The sequence below is a fragment of the Adiantum capillus-veneris genome, chromosome 10 (assembly GCF_014529385.1).
Source record: "Adiantum capillus-veneris isolate H3 chromosome 10, ASM1452938v2, whole genome shotgun sequence".
Taxonomy (NCBI): domain Eukaryota; kingdom Viridiplantae; phylum Streptophyta; class Polypodiopsida; order Polypodiales; family Pteridaceae; genus Adiantum; species Adiantum capillus-veneris.
In genome coordinates this window covers 159,434,956-159,449,484 of record NC_140940.1, presented here as the reverse complement: position 1 = coordinate 159,449,484, position 14,529 = coordinate 159,434,956, and the positions used below count along the sequence as shown (strand labels likewise).

Genomic DNA, 14,529 nt, shown 5'->3' with positions numbered 1-14,529 from the left:
AAGTCACTTATTGCGTGGGGATACTGACTGTGAAGCGTCCTAGTACAGTTATGCTGCCGAAATCGGGCCAGAACAGGTGTTTCTTAGCCTAGATTGTGCGGGGCAGCTTGTAGGAGATCACAGGTTTGATTCCCACTATTAAAGAATAAAGAAATACTGAAAGGGGCGCCAATTTTGGGGCCTACAGTTTGTCGGCGTCTGCTCGGAGCATTCTAGGTTCCGAGCCGTGTGTGCATTCAAGTGTTATTCCCCGTTGCAGGTTACCTTTGCAAAGTGTTGTGTGTGTGTGTCTAAAGTAAAGAATTTCGGGTGAAAGCCAACGCCTACCGCCCCGTGGTGAGATGCCTTCCACATAGATGATCGTGTGTAGGACGAAGCACTCACTCCGCATTTGCTAGAAGCATCCTAGAGCATTACCAAGCACAACACATCTTGCATTGATGCTCTCTGCCCCGCATTGAAGTCTCATCGTGGATTTTCTATCTAACTAACAGTTTTGCAGGCATGGCATCAGGTCTTCGAACCTTTCGTATTTTACGACAAGAAAACTTGATTGCAATTTCCACTTAGGGTTTCTGCATCCAGGTCATCGACGTAACTGATCACTACGTTCGTTTGGCCAGTCACAGACTCTCTCTCTCTCTCTCTCTCTCTCTCTCTCTCTCTCTCTCTCTCTCTCTCTCTCTCTCTCTCTCTCTCTCTCTCTCTCTCTCTCTCTCTCTCTCTCTCTAGAAAGATGGTCCATGCCAATCTCTTTGTCAAAGCCAGGATCCTCTACGCCGCGCACTAATTCTCTCTCTAGAATCTGCCAGGTTGCTCTCTCAAAACCCGATTCTCTTTCTAGAACCTGCAATTTTCTCTCTCTAGAATTGGACAGAATTTTTTGTCTAAAAACAGAGACTTTCTCTCTCTAAACTGGATATCATTAAAACAGCAACTTTTCTCTGCTGAAGTATAAATAAAAGCTGACACCCCCAATCGGCTGATATTTTTATGAATATGAAGGGGGCAATTTTGCATTTTCTGGGACGATTTCTCAAAAAGAGGGAGAAGGGACCAGATTTTGGGAGCCTTGCTTTTTTGGCACTCCCTATTCTCGCAGCCCCTAGTTAGCTTTAAATTCCCTTGCGCGCACAGAGATCGTTTGTAGATTGCCGCCACGTGATTGCATGAGCACCAATGGATTTCAGCCCTCCGACTCCTTGTACAAGAAGAGTTCCATTGGAAAATAAATACCCAACGGGGGAGCGGACAGTATCAATTCAAGGCCACCAACTATGTATGGGGGCATCCAATTCCAACATATCTCTCTCCCTTCACTCTCTGTTTCAGTTCAGTTATTCAAGTTGTTTGATTAATTAAGTGTTCCCAAGCTTTGCAGATTGTGGTTTCTCCATGTCTTCCGTCAGATCATTCACCGGAAGTGATTACATAACCACTATATGGCTATGACATATTAAACAAAGGGAAACACCTTAACATGATTTTAAAACAGCTAATCCACCACTAGTGACTCTAAAGAGCCGCATATCCAACAACACACAACATGTCAATTGAAACTCGCTCTGATGTTTGTCTTTGAGAAGACACCAAGACATCTCTCGAATCAATTAGCTTCAAAACAATTACAAGAAAACATACATCCACCTGAACCATATCTGGAATCTTAAGAAATGTAACAAAGAAAAGCCTGATATTACCTCCTCGATACAAAAAAGCGTAGCTGCACTGAAAAATGTTGCAGGTACAGCAAGCCAACCGCATGCATCCCACAAAACAATTGGAAGACTGATGTGCCACAAGACCAAAAATCTGGAGGTTAGTCGAGTGTATGACAATGGGATTGGCGTACGAATGAGCCGTTCGCAAACACTAACACTCGCAACATATTGTCGAATGTGATCTTCCTATCAAACACAAACACAAGTGAATACAGTACACTTTTGCATGCAAAAAACAACTTAGCCAGGTAAAACTTGAGTAGAAGATATGCACAAACAGAAAGTGTAACGATTCCATATAGCTCAAACCTTATTACTAAAAACTATATCAAGGCAGATGCTCAACAAATATCCTGTTAGATGCCACCGTCTTGTTAAGATTCCAAACCTTTATTTGCTGTGTAATGGTAGGTCGTAACATGACTATGTAATCAAATACTAACCACCCTTATGGCTTACCCTTGATGTTCATCACCATGATTGCATTGAATAAATATCTGCACGTCCCTCAAACAAACATCCTCTCTGAAAATCAAAGATCAACCTCAATTACTCGAGTCTCCTGTACCTTCCTGCTGTTTCATAGCACCCACAGCCTAAAACATTTGCCCAGCCAAAGCCAAACTGGTAACTCACCAATGAGTTGACAATCCTTGGCCTATTTCTGCCCTTTGGAGGCTTCTACAAGATATTTTATCGTGTTAGCTTGTTTCAATTTGCATGTTTTTGCATCAGCCCTCCTTTTCAAGGGATTCTGTCACGAAAATCCTTCTTTTTACACCGTCTTCACGGTATCTCACCTATACTTGCAGACCTCTTTATCGAGGTTGTATTTTGTGGAGTTCTGTCACAGAAATTCCATCAAATCTGCATTTTTCTCTTAGCCACTGTGCAGCTGTGTTTTTGCGGTCATTTGGAGACTTTTCACCACAAAAACTCTAGGCCTCTTGCTGATTTTTGGAGGGAGCCATCAGATCTGCCCCTCCTCTTGCCCCTTGCAGATCGACCCCTAAAGGTGTAAAATCTGGCCCAGATCAGCCTCTGCTGCATAGTCACATGGCACGCCCATGGCTTCCTGGTCCCCTCATTCCAGCAGCATCCCGGGACACCCCCTTGTTTAGAACCCCACTTGTGGAAACAAAATTCTCCTCTAAGCCCCATCCCCGTTCCCCGTTCTGGCTCTTCGGGACGCGTCCCATGCTACTATGCTCTGCTGCAGTGTTTTCGCATTACAGCCCTAGCGTTTTTTGTTTGGAGCACTCTTGCAGCCTCTCCCAGTCAAAAGTAACCCCTATAGGGTGTGTTATAGCCCAGATCTGCAACACTCACCCAATGGTATTGTATCTGGATGTTCAAGAAGCTTCTGCTAGTACAAATCGACCCTATGCAGCAGCTTTCTTGCCGGAATTTTCAGCCTCCCATCAGATCTACCATCGCTGACTCTCTCATTGCGATATACACATTTCCATCCCTTACACACTTTATGTTTCCGCCGGATTCTGCTGTCTGCTTACGGATTGTCTCTCTCTTCCCTTTTTGCACCAACATGTCTAGCAAGGAGAACCCCATTGCAATGTCTTTGGTGCCTCTCACTACGGATCCTTCTATCTTTCTTAACAGTGCATCAGGTTCTTCTTACTGAGGAGTCATATACTTCTCTTGGTGGTCGTTATCCTCCTACTCCTTTTACTATGTCCAGTTTATTCAATCCAATTACTACGTCTATCGATCTTCCAACTGATGAGAGAAATCTGACAAGAGTCACTGGAGTTGAAGTTGAAGAGTGCTATCCATCTGCAAGTCTTTGTGAGTCCTGAAGATGAAAGTAGGTGAACCAAGTGAGTAAAAGCTGGAACACATTCAGCAGGAGCTGCCTCATCACACTCCGAATCCAAATCTGCCTTCTTCGGGCAAATACTCCAAATATGCCCCTTTTCTCCACGTTTATGACATATCACCTCCTTCTTGAATCTCTCACCAGCATCAGAAGTATCCTCTGTGCTTTTTTCTCCACTTTCCTTTCTTGGACAAATGTCCAGTTAAGGCCTTTGCACCCCCTCTAAATTCAGCCTCAAATCACTGGTCCTCCCTAAAGTAATTAAGGCTGAATAGAAAGCATTGTACTCAGGAGTCAAATGCATCATTACGATTATAGCCATATCTTCTGAAGAGATCAAAATCCAGATTCCCTACCCAAAGAATCACTAGCTACATCTTCTCAACGGGATCCTTCTTGGACTTTGACTATTGAGGGTCCAAAGTCCGCAATTGAACCTCCAAGTGCACTCTCCTCACAGGTGCCATCCTATTGTAAAAATTCTCCAAGCGGTTCAAAATCTCTCAAGAATTAGTCAAACTCCAAACGTGTTTATATAGCTGCCACGTGAAGGCTCCATCGTCAGATACAAAAAGGTCACAAAGCAATCCTCCGTAGACAAGTAGAAACCGGGCTTTGACAGGTAGAAACTGGGCTTCAAGGCTGCAAGCAACCTCCTATTGAATGGAATCTCCAAATTCCTCTTCAAGGGCAGGCACGCCAGCTGAAATCGGTTCAAATCTACAAAGGTAGATCTCATACAACTTCATAATGAAAATGATCAACACTCCTCGGTTGTCTACTAGCTGAAAAACCCAGATACATAAGGGTTCCCAAAAAAATCATGGCAGACACCAATCAGCCCCCTTTGGACAAGCCTTGTGAAGGCAAACTCTGCTAACACAAGAGAGTACAAGGTTGCTCTACATCATCATACTACAATGGGAGCACTCCTTCTATAGGGGTCTAACAATCGTGCCCAACCCACATCAAGTACCCCAGGACCCATGAATGTGGGTATAAATGGAAAACCAAGTAAAAGATAGAGCACCCACCTAAAATGGCCAACAAGTGGCAATCCGGACAAAATTAAGAAAAAACCCCCACATGGCTGGAACCAGGAAACGCCTCAGTAACAGACTAGGACACTCCCAAGTCAAGAATCAACCGCGACACGACAGGAATTCACTTCAAAACAGTTCACAATTAGATTCGACACCGGCCCGGCGGAGTTCCATGCCAAGAGATATTGGCCCCAAAGACTGGCGCCCCTTTCGGTATTTCTTTTTGTATTAAATATGTTGCTCAAAGTACAAGGGAGTGGGAGGGTCTCACTCTCAGACTCTGCGTCCAGATGCTCTCAGAAGTGGGAGCCCTGCCCACACTTATAAAGGTTTACAAAGGATGCTGAAAGTAGAGCCCCAAAAGCTGAAAATTAAAAGCTTCATAAAAAATAAAGCAGATATTCAAAAGCTCTCTCTCTCTCAAGCATGGCGTAAGAACTTGCATAGCCAAAAGCTAAAACTACCACAAGCTCTTGCCACTTCAGCAATTCCGTACAGCCAGCGCTTTTTCCGCCGCAATTCGTGGGGGTCCGTATGGTGATGCCACGTCAGCAATACAGCAGGATTCCGGGACTGCATGGGTGTGTGTGTTTTGTCACAAACTAGTGACATGGCAGCGAGCAGTACACACACACACACACACACACACACTCTGATACTCCCGAAATTCCCGCAGAAAGGGGTGACGTGGCAGCAGTGTACAAACACCAAGTGCACACGTGTCATGCTGTACGGAATTCCGCGTTTTGCGGCGTAAATCCCGGGAGCTGTAAGGCCTGCTTTTTCTACGCAAGGCATGCTGGAAATTCCACGCAAGGCTGCTTTTGGGGCAAATTGCTTTATCTTTGAGTTGCTTTATTTACCAAAAGGCTTGTGAGAGGATTTGTTTTATTTTTGAATGCTTTTCATGGGCAGCTTTTGGGGCTCTGCTTTTGGCATCCCTTGTAAACCTTTATAAGTTTGGTTTGGGCTCCAACTCTGTAGAGCATCTGGACGCAGAGTCTGAGAGTGAGACCCACCCACTCCCTTGTACTTTGTGCAACAGATTTAATATAAAAAGAAATACCGAAAGGGGCGCCAGTCTTTTAAGGCCAATACCTCTTGGCACGGAACTCCGCCAGGCCGGTGTCGAATCAAATTGTGAACTATTTTGACGTGAATTCTTGTCGTGTCGCGGCAGATTCTTGACTTGCAGTGTCCAAGTCTGTTACAGTGGTATTAGAGCGCGGCCGATTTCTCTTCTACCGGGAAATCCTATCCTTTTTACGCGGCACTTATGGATTCAAGCAAAGGATAGTCGACTTCCTCTGCATCCGGAGATGCGGGAAGAGATCACGAAGAATATTCACGCAAGTATGACCCGCCTCTGCCTACTCAAGCGGAGCTTGAAGAGATGGAACATCGGAAATTGGTCGATGATGCGACAAAGTTGATGATAAATTTTGCAAAGGACCCTAAATTGGCAAAATTTTTGACCTAGACCTCCTTCGACGAGGTGCACTCACAGTGGCGGCAAACCACGGAGCCACCCCTCAAACCGGCACTCAAACAGCCTCCTACTTCGAGGATGTTTACAGAGCAAGAATTGGAAGAGGTGGTTGATGCACGGATTAGCCAGCTTTTTGACGCGCAGAACAAAAGCAAAATGCACGACAAAAAGCAAAATAAAGGGACTGACTTCCCGGGTTATTTGGGTCGTCAATCTACTTTTGCCTCGGCAAGAAAGCAGACGAAGCGTGTGCGATTTGAAGGAGTACCCAATTCTATGTCTTCTTCTTCTTCTGACAATTCTTCTAGCTCTTCCGACTCAAGCGAAGAAGACAGAAAAGGGAAAAAGCGAAGCAAAAAACAATGCTTCAGAAAGGGCAAGAAAAAGGCAAAGAAGCCTAAGTCTCGCCCAGTTTCGGATAGTTCTACAGAGGACTCATCTTCAGATAGTTCAGACTCCGATGACAGCGGATTTTATGCAAGGAAGAAGATTTTTATAAAGCCAACCAGTATGACTTTCTGGAAGATAAAAGCAAGAAAGTCCGAGGATTTAAAGAAGGTGGACAATCAACTAAATTTGACACAGTGTGGGACATGGAACGAGCTCGCTGCTGCTATACTCTCCCGCTGCCCCATCGCCATCGCCTCCCCCCCCCCCCCCCCCCCCCTCCCCTCCCTCCCTCCCTCACGTGCTGCCCGCTGTCCTCCTCGTGCTGCCCTCAGCCCCCGCCTGCTGTCCCTCCCGCCTGCCCTCTGCCCCCGCTGCCCCCCCCCCCCCCCCCTCGCGCTGCCCTGTTCCAGCCTTTCTACTGCCGCCACCCGCCCTCAGCCTCATCCCATGCTGCCGCCTCACGCCCTCATCCCTTAGCCCAAACCCGCTTTATCCCCCCCCCCCCCGGCTCGGCCCGTTCACCCATCAGTTTGGGCCCCCCGCCTCGGTTGCTCCCTGCAGTTTCGGCACTCTCGGCATCTGTTCCAACTCCTTGGAGCAGTGTTTGCGCGCCCTTCTGCAGCATCCTCCCGTCGTCCTCTTCTTACGCCACAGCAGTAGACACAGATGGAGGCTCCAGCTTCGCCACAGAGGGACTCGCCTGAAGCCCCCTCGCCCGACCCCGCTGAGCCCACCATTCGACTTGCTCTTTCGCCGACAGAGCAAGCGAGCCTTGCCGCAGAGGTAGAGCGCTTGCAGGCAACTTTGGTCATCTGCAAGGTTCTCGACACTCGACCTAGCAGAGGAGAGCTGCGAGACCTTCTCCAGGCCCGCCTTCTCGCAGAGGTGGGCAAGATCTTGGATGTCCAGATTCTCGGACGGGGGTACTACCAGATTGAGTTCGAGACTTCCGAGATGGCCTCCAAGGTCATTGCTATGAGTCCACTGGCCATCCGAGCATCACGCACCCACTTTCGACAGTGGCGACATGGTTTTGACCCGACTTCGGATGTGCTAGTAGAGGAGGCAGACATCCCCATCTCAGTCTGCTTTCCGGGTTTACGGAGGGAGTACCTTCCACTTATCTCCAGGATTGGCTCCGCCATCGGGACAGTCCTGGAGACACCTCGTACGGCAGCATCAGTAGCTGCCAAGGCGGCTGGCATCCCTTCAGTTCGAGTTTTGGTCAGAGATACCCACACGCTCCCGAAGGTCATCCTTCTGCCTCGGGTGAGTGCAGGTTGGTTTCGACAGAGTGTGGAGTACTCGGGTCTCCCAAACCAGTGCTTCATTTGCAGACAGATGGGCCACCTAGCGAAGGCCTGTCCACGGAGGAGACCACGACCCGCACCCCAGCCTCAGCCCCAACCTGCCAAGGCTGCGCCGCAGCCACAGCCAGCGACACAGAGCACAGATTCAGCGCCACCCTCCGAGCCTGGGGCTCCAGCGGAGGAGGGGTGGCAGCAGGCCCGTGGCCGTCGACGCCAGGGGCCACAGCGACAGCCTGGCACTCAGAGTGGCCCCCAGGTGCCTACTCAGCAGCAGTGGGTTCCCACGGGGAACCGCTTTGGGCCTCTTGAGCAGGAGGAGCCTCCTTCGCCAGCCTCCACCTCCGCTTCACCCTCGCCAGCCGCTCCGCCTTCCGATCTCCCCTCCTCCTCCTCATGCCCTCCCCCGCCCTCTGCTACCGCTCACCCCCCACCTCGCCCCCCCCCATGTCTCTGCCGCCCCACCCCGCTTCTCCTCTCCCCCGCCCCCCCCAGCCCCTTCTCCCCCTCCTCCTGCTTCAGTACCTCAGTCGGCTCAGGAGACTGGACCCTCGCCGACGGCTAGGAGATCTCTTGGCAGCGCCTTTGCCACGAGTCGCCTAGCGAGAGAGGGTCAGCCCTTCATGCGGCCCCCTCTGCAGATTCAGACATCTTCTCTTGCAGCTATCCCGCGTGGTTTGACGAGCATTGACCTCCGACGCCGTTGGGATTTCTTTGATTACGGGTTTACTTGTTTTCTTGGCGACTCCGCATCAGACCACTAGGCAGCCTGCTTCAGAGTCCACGCTTTGTTCCTCGCCGCTAGGGGGACAGAGGCCTTGGACTCAGCAGTTGGTTTCTCCTTCCCCCTCTGTGGCAGGACTGAGACAGAGTGGTCCCTCGACTCAGTGGTGGGATGGTTGCATACACAGGTTCTCGAGTTCTCTCACCACATGGGAGAACTTGGCGTTACAGATTTGCTGCAGACGTTGTGGCCACTGGCCAAGTTTGCGGTGATACCCCCAGACTCAACAGGATGTAGACACATTGTGGTGTACTTTTTTGCTGATACGCAGTGTTTGCCTTGCTATGTATTCATTCATGAGGACTCCTGGACAGAGGAGGTTGCTTTACGCACGGCTCGCTCTGCTTGGGCTTGGACCAGGCACTCACTGCAGTCTCGCCTATCTAGAGGACGCTCGGATGCGGATTACTCCCCATCCAAGCCTGCTTCGAAGATAGCTCGTCTTGCTGCTGCGGCAGCATCTGTTCTCTCTCGCTCCCCATGAGGATCGTCTCGTGGAACGTGCAGGGACTAGGTGGGCCCCAGTTTCAGCGACAGCGGGGCCGATTGCGTCAGGAGCTTCAGCGTTGCCTTGTGGGAGGAGAGATTGATCTCCTTATGCTTCAGGAGCACCATTTGTCTGAGAGCCGCATTCGGTGATGTGGTCAGATTTTGCGTGGACACTATGATACCTTTTGGTCAGCTGCTTTTGGACCTGGAGGCATCCAGGGTGGGGTATGTATGACTATTGCGGACTCACTACAGCAGGCCATTGTGGGCAGAGGGATTATTGTACCAGGCAGGGCTCAGTGGATTACTATGCAGGTTCAGGGTAGCCTTGTGGGTTTCCTGAACATCTATGCGCCCAATGTGGCGAGTGCTCGTGCAGAGTTTTGGTCACAGATTGTTGAGTCTTTGCCACAGGTTGACCAGTGGTGTGTAGGAGGGGACTTCAACATGTTGGAGGACCCTTCTGACAGGATCGGAGGCAGCCATGCTACTGTGCATGGAGTCGAGTTAGCAGCTTGGGAGAGGTTTTGTATGACGCTGAGGGTCTCGGATACATGGCAGCATTCTAGCTTTGTGAGGCCTCCAGAGAGTCTTGCCTTCTCTAGATCGGACCGCAGAGTGGGAGGAGTGAATCTATCGCGCATAGATCGCTTCTACACTAGTGACCACTTCAGTGACTTGGGGGGATCAGTGGGCATCCTGGCAGGGACATCCTTCTCGGACCATGCACCAGTGATTCTCACAGTGGCAGATAGGCAGAGGAGTGGGAGCACGATGCTTCGCATCCCAGAGCGGGTCTTGTTGGACTCAGCACTCAGAGAGAGGGTCGAGGCTCTATGGACAGAGGGCATGGACAGCCAGGCTCCACCTGCAGACAGAGTGGCCTCAGGCCTAGCTCAACTTAGCCACTTCTTTCTCCAGGAGTCTCTGGCTCGACGGGCTGCAGCAAGAGAGGAGGAGCAGCGTCTCAGACGAGGCATTGCTTCACTACAAAGGATGCAGGAGCAGCATCCAGACAGTCCATGGTTGGAGGAGCAGTTACAGCAGGCTCGACAGGAGCTTGCTTGCACAGAGGAGAGGCGCCATGAGTTTGCCTTTCATCGACAGGCATCTCAGTGGACTCAGGTGGGTGAGAGGGTGACAGATGGTTTTTTTGAGACAGTGGGACCTCGGCACTCGCATGCCAAGGTCAATCAGTTGAGGAGACCCGATGGGTCAGTTGTTTGTGAGCCTGAGGATATGCGTGCAGTCGCTACTGACTTTTACCGTGAGCTACTGTCGGCTGAGCCCGAGTCAGAGAGACAGGATGCATGCAGGGAGCAGGGTTGGGCACAGATGCCCTGTCTTGTGACTAAGGAGATGCGGCAGAGGCTTGAGTTACCTCTTCAGCTTGAGGAGCTGCACACGGCTCTTAGGGCCCTCCCTCGTGGTAGCTGTCCACGTGAGGATGGGCTCACTCCCAGCTTCTTCTTGGAGTACTGGGACCTGCTTGGCCCAGATCTTTGTAGTGCCTTTCAGTACATTCTGCACACAGGAGTGATGCCGGATAGCATGAGTGAGGGCCTGATTTACCTCATTCCAAAGGAGGGTGGCTCCTTGGATGAGATTCGACAGTGGCGCCCCATCACCATTCTCAACTCAGCCTACAAAATTCTTGCCAAGGCTCTGAGTTTGAGGATTCATCCACTCTTGGAGAGCCTTATACATGGGACTCAGACAGGTTTTGTCAAGGAACGCAGTATCCTTGACAACATCTTCACTTTTTGGGAGGCTTCTGCCCTTGCACGGCTCCGTGGGGAGGACCTTGTGATTCTTCTTCTCGATTTTGAGAAGGCATACGACAGAGTCGACTGGGACTTTCTAGAGGGCACGCTACGCAGGATGGGCTTCTCAGAGGCTTGGATCAGAGGGGTGTCAGCTTTGTACAGACAGGCTCACAGTCAGGTGCTTTTGGCAGGAGGTAGAGGTGAGCGCTTCATGCTCACACGATCGGTCAGACAGGGTTGTCCTCTTGCCCCCTTTCTCTTTCTGTTCTATGCGGAGGCGATGAGCAGATTTTTGGTGTCACAGCAGGTTGGTTTGAGGGGCTTAGCACTCCCTCTACGAGGAGATGAGCTTCTGGACGCTGAGTTTGCCGACGACTCAGCCTTGTACTTAGAGGGCCAGGAGGCCAATTTACACAGATGTGGGCAGGCTTTGGAGACCTTCTGCTGTGCATCGAGCGCACTGATCAACTGGAGAAAGACAGTGGCTTTCTCGGTTGGTAGTGCTCCTGTGCCAGATTGGATGCCAGGAGAGGGTTTCAGGTGGATTCCTCGAGGGACTGCAGTTCGGTACTTGGGTTGTCAGGTTGGTTTGGATTTGTCCCCCGAGCAGCAGATTGCTCCTCTTCTCCTGTCCATCAGGAGAAAGCTGTTACATTGGAGCTCAGCCCGACTTTCGCTGGCTGGTAGAGTAGTAGTTGCCAACCAGGTGTTGTTGGCGACTATGTGGTACATCACTTCTTGCTGGATCTTCTCGAGTTCTTGCATCAGCCAGGTACAGAGGCTGATCAGGAACTTCCTTTGGTCAGGTCGCGACACTCAGATTGCCCGAGCCAAGGTGGCTTGGTCGGTCATCACACTTCCTTGTTCTCAGGGAGGGCTTGGGATCATTGATCCAGCAAAGCAGAGCAGAGCCCTTCTTGGGAAGTTCGTCGTCAGAGGACTTCTTCCAGGCGAGGAGCCCTGGAAGGAGTTCTTGTTGCAGAGGCTTCGTGCCAGGGTGCCTCAGTCAGGAGGCCCTTGGCAACCTTCGACCAGATGGATCTTTACAGAGTTGCGTCGAGTTGGTTTGAGCAGGAGACTGGAGGACCGATTCGCTGTGAGTCTGCTTCGTTCTTGGGAGCTATTACGGCGTGGCCTAGAGCAGAGACAGCCGACGTGCACGGAGGAGCGCCTACGGCAGCCCCTCGTCTGGAACCCCATGGTTAGCACTCAGCGAGGCCACTTGGTTGGGAGTAGGCCTCATGTTTCTTGGGGTCCCATGGCAGCAGGTCCAGCGCGCTCTCTAGGTGACTGGCTAGAGTTCACAGGTTTGTCAGAGGAGGTGCAGGTTGTCCAGCTACAGGGCATGAGAGGGGTTCAGAGCATGTGTCAGGACATCTCAAAGTCAGTTCCAGCTGACTGGCTCACGCCTCTCAAGCCAGTAGCACCCCGGTGGATGGGAGCCTTCACACGACTGGAGGTTCTCATTTCAATCAGGGCTTGCTCAGAGACTGTCCCAGCCCTGTTCTTCGAGCTTCAGGGTGGGGGACGACTACAGAGAGTTGCAGTAGAGGCCCCGCAGGTAGCAGAGTGTTGTTTCCAGAGGATCCGAAGTGTGGGCATCTGTGGGAGGACTTGCGTCATAGACCCTGACCCAGCAGCTCTTGAGACAGGACACTGGAGGCTATGGGCTTGGGAGTGCTGTCCACTAGCACGAGTACAGTGGGATCCTGGTGAGTGGCTATGGAGGGACCCATTCTCTTCTGCAGACCGCCCAGGAGTCCCTTTCTTTCAGTACACTGTTCGGCTTGGACGTCATATACTTGCAGCACAGAGTGAGGCCCGCCCCGCTGCAGCACGTCATTGGCAGGAGGAGGGTCTCACAGTTGAGTTCTTGGCAGCTTTTTGGCAGAGGCTGTGGGACTCCAGACAGCCGAGGCGCGTCACCTTGTTCCAGTGGTTGGTTGCACACAGAGCCACAGCAGTAGGGAGCTGGCTTGTACATAGTGGTCTCTCGGCCGCATGTACAACCTGTGACCAGTTGGTGGAGAGTCAGCGTCACTGTCTTTGGGACTGTCCCTCGGCCTAGCAAGTGTGGCTACGAGTTCTTCGGCTGATGCCTGCCCTCTCCACGGCTCGACAGTACACTTGGGGGGCAGCGGCTTGGTCCACCCTCACGGGCCCGGCACTCCAGTTTGAGCTATCTTCCACCAGCAGGATGATAGTGATACAGGGGGGTCGACCTACACTCCAGCCTGCTACAGACCTTACTCCACAGGAGTGGAGCAGTGAGAGAGCGGAGTGTTGGGAGCTCATCAGCGGCCTAGCTCTCTGGTTCATCTGGCGGGCCCGTTGTTTCCGCATCTTTGAGGCTCGCCTTGTACCACCAATAGAGACTGTTCGTGACTTTTGGCTAGAGCTGATCCATACTCTCAGAGGACAGCTTGAGGGACTACAGGGCAGCTCCGACCGCATGCGGGAGCGCCGCGAGGCTTTCCTTCGACTCTGGCGCCCTGGGCCGTTCTACTCCATGGTCCAGGGGGTGCTCAGATGGCACTACTGTCCACCTGTGTGGCTTTTCCCTCCTCCCATCTCTTGATTTAGCCCCATTGTACATATGTTGTTTTTTCATTGGGAGAGTCTCCCCACCATGCTTGTTGTAGCCCTCTCTTGCAGAGGTGGATGTAGCCCTATGGGCAGTTTTCATTAACTAATAGAAGGATCTTTTTCTCAAAAAAAAAAACAAAAAAAAAAAAAAAAAAAAAAAAAAAAAACTAAATTTCACACGTTTTCTGGATTTCGAGATGCTTCGAAGGCTTTGGCCTTCATACAGCAGTTTGACATAGCTTTCTCTGGAGGACATTACTCAAAGCACTCCAAGATTCGGAGGGCTACCTCTTACTTCAAGGGAAATGCTCGAATTTGGTGGTCCACTCTTCTATTGAGCAAGAAAGCGCCACTTAAATGGCTGAAATTTAAAAGGCTTTTTATTTCTTCATGGCTGACTCGGGAGTACGAGCGCGACATACGAACTGCTTGAAACCATCTTCAGATGACCAAGAAAGATACATTGGATACATATTGCGAGAGATTCTGGAGCTCTTTTCTACCAGCTTCTTCATTTAAGAAGATCTCATTTAAAGAACAGATTAAGTAGTTTACCTTGGGACTTCCTACAGAGATCCGGGATCACTGCTGTAACAAAAGTCACAAGAACTGATGAGTCATGCGAAACGGGGTTTTGCCATTCATTCAAGCAATTTGACTTACCCCACAGATGAGATCATGATGCGGAGAACCGAACAGACTTCTAACAATGAAAGTAGAAAGAAGGAGAGCACCCCAGAAAAGAAAAAAAAAAGGATGCACGACCCCAGCTCACTCTCGAGAGAGGATCAGCTACATCAAAGAGGGGAAGTGTTTTGAATGTGGGGAAACTGAGCATATCTCCGCAAAGTGCCCTAAAAAGGCACCGAAAGAACAAAATGAAGAAAGGCCAGAGAATTCGAAAGCAGCTAAGGAACGTGGCAGAAAAGGCAGATGAAAGTAGAACTAGTACCACATTGCATGGGGCACGAACTGAATCAAATGAATGAAAGTACAAAACTTTGCCGCTTTTAGGGCAAACTGAAAGATCAGGAAGCCCTCTTTTTCTTTGATGAAGGAGCCAAGGCCAACTTCTTTTCACTTGAATTGGCGGTTCAATTTGGAATTACGCCTGACA

General features: G+C 50.6%; 1 protein-coding gene across 1 annotated transcript in view; it reads right to left on the bottom strand.

The window, feature by feature from the left end:
* The window catches only part of LOC147449954 (voltage-dependent chloride channel 1, chloroplastic-like), a 127,094-nt gene that overhangs the window by 39,349 nt on the left and 73,216 nt on the right, over positions 1-14,529 (bottom strand). Inside the window, exon 3 of the mRNA XM_086522297.1 lies at positions 1,701-1,907. Within this exon, the coding sequence (XP_086378423.1) occupies positions 1,701-1,907 (207 nt within the window). The remainder of the gene's footprint in view (positions 1-1,700; positions 1,908-14,529) is intronic.